The sequence below is a fragment of the Nicotiana attenuata genome, unplaced genomic scaffold (assembly GCF_001879085.1).
Source record: "Nicotiana attenuata strain UT unplaced genomic scaffold, NIATTr2, whole genome shotgun sequence".
Classification (NCBI taxonomy): Eukaryota; Viridiplantae; Streptophyta; class Magnoliopsida; order Solanales; family Solanaceae; genus Nicotiana; species Nicotiana attenuata.
The window spans coordinates 1814-10195 of NW_017680168.1; the positions used below are offsets into that span (position 1 = coordinate 1814).

At 37.2% G+C, this 8382-nt stretch overlaps 1 protein-coding gene across 1 annotated transcript; it reads right to left on the minus strand.

Moving 5' to 3' along the window:
* Positions 1-3063: 3063 nt before the first annotated feature.
* On the minus strand, positions 3064-4815 carry LOC109221828 (peroxidase 2-like). The gene is made up of 3 exons (XM_019386267.1): positions 4542-4815; positions 4065-4259; positions 3064-3864 (listed from the first exon to the last, which is right to left on the minus strand). The coding sequence occupies exons 1-3, from the start codon at positions 4749-4751 to the stop codon at positions 3313-3315; spliced, it is 957 nt and encodes a 318-aa protein (XP_019241812.1). The 5' UTR covers positions 4752-4815; the 3' UTR covers positions 3064-3312.
* Between the last annotated feature and the right edge of the window lie 3567 nt (positions 4816-8382).

Genomic DNA, 8382 nt, shown 5'->3' on the forward strand with positions numbered 1-8382 from the left:
ACAGGCTAGTTCTCACAGCCTTCAACTCGTTTTCAAGCCTAATGTGTGCCTCACTAGCTACCTCTTTTCCTTTTCCAGAATTTCCAGGTTTAGACTTAGTTCCTAGTCCCTCTATTGTATCCCTCAGGTCTGCAATCACTACCAAGAGATCATCTCTTTCTTCCTCATTCTCAGTCACTCTCTTCACTAAGGCCTCTTTTTCTTTACTAAAGTTCTCGATGGTTTCCTTATAGTCAACAACTACAACCGCTAAGTCATCTCTTTCATGTTCTATGTTACCAATTTTTTCGGTTAAAACAAATTTTTCTTTCACCAACTCACTAATGGTTTCCTTCAGATCAACTACACACACCACCAGATCATCTCTAGTTTGTTCATCTTCTCCTAGATCTAAGGTCAAGGCATCTTTATCCTCCACGAGACTATGATAGGCATCAATCAATACACTAGCTAAAGACATGAGTTTCATAGGAGAGTAGTATTTCATATTTCTCTGAACATCCCTGAAATTTACCTCACTATTGTCATCGTCTTCATCATCATCCGATTGGTCCATCAAAGCAAATATTGAATCATATTCATTTTCCTCACTTTCAACTGCCATCATGGAGTTGTCACCTGCATCAGTTTCATCTTTAGACTCACTAGAGGAGTCTCCCCACGATGCAAGAGCCTGTTTCACCACACTGTCAGCAGATCTCTTCCTTTTGAAGTTCTTGTCATGAATCGGGTTCCTCTTGGCTGCTTTCTCAGGGTTGTACTTGGAGTGTTCTCGCTTCAAGAGAGGACAATCTTTGATGAAGTGCCCTGGCTTCCCACACTTGTGGCAGAGATCATAGTTCTTTGGTTGGCTGGAATTGCCCCTTTTCAATATTCCTCCATTTCTTCTGACCATCTTCTGAAACCTTTTAGTTAAGTAAGCCATGTCACTGTCCTCCTCACTCGAGTCATCGCTTTCAGCTTTGAGTACCAGGTTCTTTTCTTTCTTTGGTTATGTTCTTTCACTGTCTATCTTCCTTTTTATCTCGTAGGTCTTCAGATTTCCAACCAGCTCATCTATGGTCAGCTCCTGCAGGTTCTTTGCTTCAGTAATAGCACTTACCTTGCTTTCCCAAGAACTGGGCAGAATACTACGAATCTTCCTCACTAGCTTGTTCCTAGGAATAATTTCACCAAGTGAGTGTAACTCATTTATGATAGAGGTGAATCTTGCGTGCATGTCTTGAATAGATTCATTTTCCTTCATCCTAAAGAGTTCATACTTGGTAGTGAGCTTATCAATCTTAGATTGCTTTACTTGAGTGGTTCCATCATGTGCTGTTTGCAGAGCTTCCCATATCTCCTTGGCAGTTTCACGAGCAGAGATTTTATTGTATTCATCAAGTCCTATTCCATACATCAAAATTTTCTTGGCACGAAATTTTTTCTCCACAACTTTCCTGTCTGCGTCATGTATTCTTTTCTAGTTTTTAGCAATGTCGATGGAAGGTCTCCAACTGCCTTTGTTGGGATGTAAGGATCATCACATATGACATCCCACAACCCAGAATCTTCAGCCATGATAAAATCATGCATTCTTGTCTTCCACCACCCATAGTATTGCCCATTGAACCTGGGTGGTCTGTACGTAGATTGACCTTCTTCAAAATTTGGTGGAGCAGCCATACGGATCCTTCCTATGTGTTAGCCTGATAGGAGAAACCTGCTCTGATACCAATAGATAGTTTATATGAGTCCACCAAACTATAGAGTACCAGTCCCTCTATGAGTTTCCACTGAGAATACTAATAAAGCAGTAAGTAAATAAGACAGGGAGTTTTACGTGGAAAAATCCTACTCAAGGGGATAAAAAATCACGACCTACACTGGTAGGATTTCAACTTCACTATGAGCAACTTTTAGATTACAACCTATGCAATCTAGAAATTAAACTCTTAATCCCTCACTAACTCGTAATACACCTATTACAAGCCACTTTACAATACACCTATTACAAAAACTTCAACTCATGACTAACTCTAGTCACGACACAAACACAAAGGGTTTATGGTTTTACAAAGGGGTTCCTAAGTAACGCTTCTAGCTAAGCAATTTAGGAATTACAATGAAGAACAATTACAAAGTTACAACTCAACTAAGGACAACAAAATACTAGATTTAGGAACTGGACTTTGTTCTTGAGGCTCTTGAGAATTAAGTTCACTGTCTCAGAAGGCTTGAATGCTTGAAGTGAATTCTAGTGTTCAAGTGATGTTTTATTGTAATACTCTTGTTAATACACCTTTGATGACATCACTTGAATGATGTAAGCTTGGTTGGTCAAAGGACAAGTGACTGCAAAACTGCTGCACTGTGTGCACTGTTTCGGTGGCAGTCACTTTCCAGTTGTGCACAGTTAACTTTCGTACTGCAGTCAGGGAAACACAATGGATCAGGTCCCTGTCTTGTTTCTTTATTTTCTACACTTGCAGCAGTTCACATTAGCTGGAGTTCTGACTGGAATCCGTTCATTAGCAATGTGTACCAAGTGTGTCAGGTTCCCTATCTGGTTCTTGACAGTAAGTTTGTTAGATCATCAAAACATAAGGCAAAGACATTGAAAACCCATCAATCTAGAGTCTAGATCGTCCATTTGCTACCACTAGTTCGAATATACGAAGGAAGTTAAGAAAACTAAATAATACAGAAAACTAAATAATAATCCCTCCGTTCCAATTTATGTCAACCTGTTTGACTGGGCATGGAGTTTAAGAAAAAATGAATACTTTTGAAATTTGTGGTCCTAAACAAGTCAAAAAGGGGCCCAGATTATTTGTGTATTTATAAAAGCTTCTCATTACAATTGTAAGTTTAAGCTAAATTGTTACCAAATTTAGAAAGGGGTCATTCTTTTTAGAACGGACTAAAAAGGAAATAGGTTCAAATAAACTGAATGGAGTAATGTTAAAGTTGTTTTCTGGTATGTACGTTAGGACGATTTATACAATTACTGTAATCAATTAGGCAAACAGCTCTGAGGATAAATTAAAAAAAAAAAAAAAGCTCTGAGGGAAATCAAATTACTCAAAATCAAAGGGGTTTCTCATTCACTTGACAACCATATTGGGATTTACTCGCCAACTGAAAACTACATAATCCAATTTCCTTGAGAAACAAATGACCACACCTCTCTGTTCACAGTTACTCACTTATTTTAGGTAACAACAAAGGATCCAAATTAAATGAAGAAAAAGCACAATTACAATTGAAAATAATTAACCAAATTCTTAACACACGCATGAATCTTGATTTTATCAGCATCATTAGCAATATTTAGTTCACCTTCCTGCAGTTGACACGAATTTGACCTTGGTTTCCAGTCAATGGCTTGATAGTTCCCATCATAATCATAGACTCAGCAAAATCTTTAGAGAAAGTTCCAAGGTTGGTACTGTATGTCTTAACAAGATCATCAGTTTCTCCTCCACTAAACAATGCTTGATCAGAATGTAAAAGTCCTTTCTTCGATACCAAGTTACTAAAATATTTAGAGTCGAAAAGAGCAGCTGTAGGATCAAGGGAAGCAAGGTTAGAATCACCTCCACTACGTGGACAATTTGCTTGACGTTGACTTGCAAAGGTAGAATTAATGTTGTTAGTCTCATTGTAGATGCGATCTCTGAAGGTGAAACACTGAGCAAACCCTAGGGTATGCCCACCGGAGAGCGCGACGAGGTCTTCCTCATCCAAACCTTGATTCTTGAAGTTGTTGATAAGTGCAGGTAAGTCCATTAATGGAGTTGGAATATCATTGTTGGCTGTGGTTCTACTTGCTGTTGTGGAGTCTCTCCTTCCTAGTTTCACTTCCCATGTTGGTCCACGTAGCTGTTCACGTACAAATATTAATTCAGTTTAATTAATAGTAATAATATTGAAGGTTCATAACATTAATTAACGGCATACACCATTAGGTATCCAGAATTTAAAGTTTATGGGCTCATATAGCGACCTCAAGTTAATATATAATACTAGTAATTGGTTTATTATCGATATTTAGGATTTAGAAGGAAGTAATATACACGCACAGCAACTACAGAGTCACGAGCTGCAACTGCCAAGATGTCCGCACAAGATACAACTGGACGTCCACAAGCTTTATCAACCTCAGACTTAATTTTATCAATCACCTCAAATCCTCTAGCAAAATTGTTATTAGCACGAGCAGTCTTTTCACTAACAATAGTCGCCGTTTGTTCAAGTAGAATCGAAGCATCACAACCCTAAATTAACAAAACATGCATTAGTAACAACATCTCATGAAGCATTAACCAAAAGCAATGACTTCATTCCTAACTTCAAGATTTTGGGTTTAAATACTCATATGCTTTCACAATTAGAAATTTGGATGAAATGAAAAACATTAATGCATCACAACGCTGCATTAACCAAAAGCAATGACTTCATTCCCAACTTAAAGAATTTAGGTTAATTACTCAGATTCTTTCACAAATAGAATTTGGGATGAAATGAAAAAATTAAGTGGAAGAAAAATATGAGCTTACATTAACGAAACAATCATGAAAATGCAGACGTATCAGAGAAGCACCCATTCGTCTCTCTTTCTGAATTGCATCCTCAACAACCCGTTTAATTGTTGGTAAAGCTTCAGGACAAACATCCTCATAGAAATCATCTGATAAATCCGAAAATGCTATCACTGCTAAAGAAAACATGATGAACACATGAAGAAACAGGAAGCTACGTGAAACCATTTTTGATAACTATAGTCTATGAAGTTCTACACTTCTATATAAGTGATGTTACTGATTTTGTGTGATGATGAGAGTAAAATGTGGCTATATTTATAGGTTAGAAAAATGTTTACTATTATAACACGACAATGGTTTTAGGTTTAGCAACTCTCCCAAGAAAAATGAGCCAGACTTTGACAATTTCAAAGAGGATGGTTTTTAAATGAATTGTTGTTCATGCACGAAATGTTCAGACTTGGAAATTGTCAATTATTGCAAATTTGAGTGGGTCGGATTCTTTCGTTTAAAGATAATTAAAATCAAACCTACTACTTAGGAAACAACCAGATTAAAACAATATCAATTTTGACTTAGCAAAAAAATTGTACGTTGTAATTAACTAACTACCTCTTTGTATACCGGTCGCTTTTTATTGAATTTTTCTCTTTGCATGGGCGTCGCCAATTTTATCCAAGGATATACGGCCAAAAGATTTACTTCACGAGAATGTTTTATTTAGAGTACTGCTATTATATGAGGGAGTTATTGATACATAAAATAAATAAAAATATGTCATCACTAACAACTTAAGCTTTCAAATGAGATGGTCATACACTTCGGGTGTTATCAAAGAAGACATAGTTTTGGATTCGAGTCTCACCATCACCTATTATGGAAAAGAATTTCCACGCTTTGCTCATGAACAAAAAATAGGGTTGCATGTGAGGGGCATCGTGAAGACATAATTAACTAAATAAATGTGTGCTCTCTAATATCTTAAGCATCTAAATGAGATGGTCTCAAAATTCGATAGGAGTAATTAAGGAGTTTTGCAAATTAATAATATAATAAGCAACTACCAACTCCAAATTTGAAAGGGAAAAAAAGTCAACTTGTCTAAAAAAAGAATTAGCAACAACAAAATATAGAAATGATTAAGAAGAACAACTCAACGTGGACTATATCGAGAAAAACATCTTCTGAATATCTATACTAAATGTAAACATTAACAACATGCAAATAAATTTTGTAATGAGGGGCAGCCATTGGTTAACATTGATGCTAAAGGTCTTAATTATTTCTTTAAAGAATAGAGCGGACTATTTGTCACTGTTAATATTGACTCATTCATTAATTACTTATGGGGCACGTTAATTCAACATTAATCATATGGCCAACTTGCCATACCATACTCACCGAAAATCTTTTAAACAAAATATGCAGAAGAAAATACGTACGCGTCAGTACATCAACAACTGCTTTTGAATAATACGATTTCTGTATCTTTTGTCAAGGTATTAATTAAGGTTTTCGTAGTATCATGGTTCTGCATGCATGGACATACACTGACCCGGGTAATGAGACATGAAATACTGTACTAATTTGAACTTGGTTAGGATATAACTAAATTTTCCTTCTATCCAGATTTATGTGATTCGATTTGAATTTCGAGAGTCAAATGAATTTTTCTTTGACCGTGATATTTTTATATGTCTTTCAAATATTATAAGTTATTAATTAGATTAACTTATAGTATTTACTTTTTTCTGCAGTCTCCAAATATATTTTATTTCAAAAAACTTAAAGATTTTATATCTGTTGGCCCAAGTAAAGGTGAAGTTTTGAAGACTGAAAAAGGAACTCAGACATGGACCAGGTCCATCTTGTGAAGCACAATTATGATCAACTCAAACATGTGAGATGCACGTGAAGAAGATAAACCTATCATATCAGAAGTGTTATCTCCTGATCATGATCGAAAAGGTTGCATATTGGATAAGGAGAAAGACTCCTTACACAAAGAGAACACGGTTTAGAAAAAGGATAGAGTTAGAGTATGAGATCAACTAGAACTCTTCCACCATGAAAGAGTAGCGTCTGTATCCTAGTCAATCTGTAATTGCTAACTCCTTAAATATTAGTGTTGTTCTCTTTTACAGGTAATGCACATAAGCAGAAGTTAAACGTGAATTGAGAGCAAAATAACAAGGCAATTTTGCAAGCAATTTATGTGTGATTCAAGCGTGCAATCCTGAAACTACTTGAACCAGATAGAAGAATCAGTTCCAAGAGTCTATCTTTTATTCTAGTTCAATTGTAGTAGGTGATTTTACATTGTACCTTTCAACTTATTTAGAAGCAATTGTATTAGGTACTTAGAGTTTTCAAGTTAGAGTTAACTTGAAGTTGTCGCAACAGTTGAGGCTGTGTGCCACAACAGTATTGGAGTTAATCCTAGGTTTACAAAAGAGTTCTTGTAAATGCAGTTTTTGGCTCAGTGATTTTAGTGGAGAGTTTGGGAAAATCCTACTGGAAGGTAGGTCGTGGTTTTTTCACCTTTTGAGCCAGGTGTTTTCCACGTAAAATCTCTGTGTTCTTTATTTTCTGTAGTTATTATTCCGCGACAGTAGTAGTTGAAACACATAGAAGAACTAGGTCCTTCTATAATCAAGTTAAGCGAAAATTGGGTACCACACAAATCACCCCTCCTCTTGTGTGGTATTGACGTTTAAATCATCAATTGGTATCAGAACGGGTTATCCTTGAAGAGGCTAACACCTTGGGAACAGATCAAGATGAGTACTGCACCACCTGGAAACTGGAAAGGACAATCCACTGCTAGGCCTCCACTCTTTAATGGCCAGTACTATTCCTGGTGGAAGAACAGGATGAGAGACCACATCATAGGAGAAGACTATGAACTTTGGGATATTGTTACTAATGGTCCCCTGGCCACTACAAAGAAGAATGCTGAAGGAGTGGACATGCCAAAGACGAGAGCTGACTGTACTGCTGAAGATTTGAAGAAATGGGAAAAGAATGCCAAGGCCAAGAAATGGCTTGTGTGTGGACTAGGTCCAGACGAGTACAGCAGAATTCAAAGTTGTACTACTGCTGAGGAGATTTGGGACACTCTACAAGTGGCCCATGAAGGAACTCCTCAAGTAAAGAGATCAAGAGGAACACTATTGTATTCTCAATATGAGAACCTTACCATGAAGGAAGGAGAAACCATCCAAGAAATGTACACAAGGTTCACAACTCTAACAAATGAACTTAAGTCTCTTGGAAGAATTATCCTTGAAGAAGACAAGGTTGAGAAGATCTTGACAAGGGTCTTGCCAGTAACATGGGAAAGCAAAATCACTGCTATTCAGGAATCAAAGAACATTGCTACTCTCAAGTTGGATGAGCTGATTGGAAATCTCACTGCCTATGAACTGAGAAGGAAAACCATGAAGATGGATGCACCCAAAAAGGAAAGAAGTTTGGCTCTCAGAATAGTTGAAGGTGCAGACCTAGAGGATGATGAAATGGCTATGATCACAAGGGATTTCAAGAAGTACCTAATGAGAGGAAAGGGTTCTTCAAGAGGTGCAACCTTCAACAAACCAAGGGCCCCTGAAAAACAAACCAACGAGGGCTGCTACAATTGTGGTAAGACTGACCACATGATCAAGAACTGTCCTCGGTGGGAAATGGAATGGAAGAAAGAAAGGGCTGAACGAAGAAACAGGAAGAAGGAACAGGTTCAACCCAAGAAGAACAAAGGATCAACAAAGGCTATGGTTGCTGCTTGGGGAGAAGCTCAGATGAGGATTCAGAAGATGAAGCTGGAGATGAACAAGCACTTATGGCCATTGGAGAATCA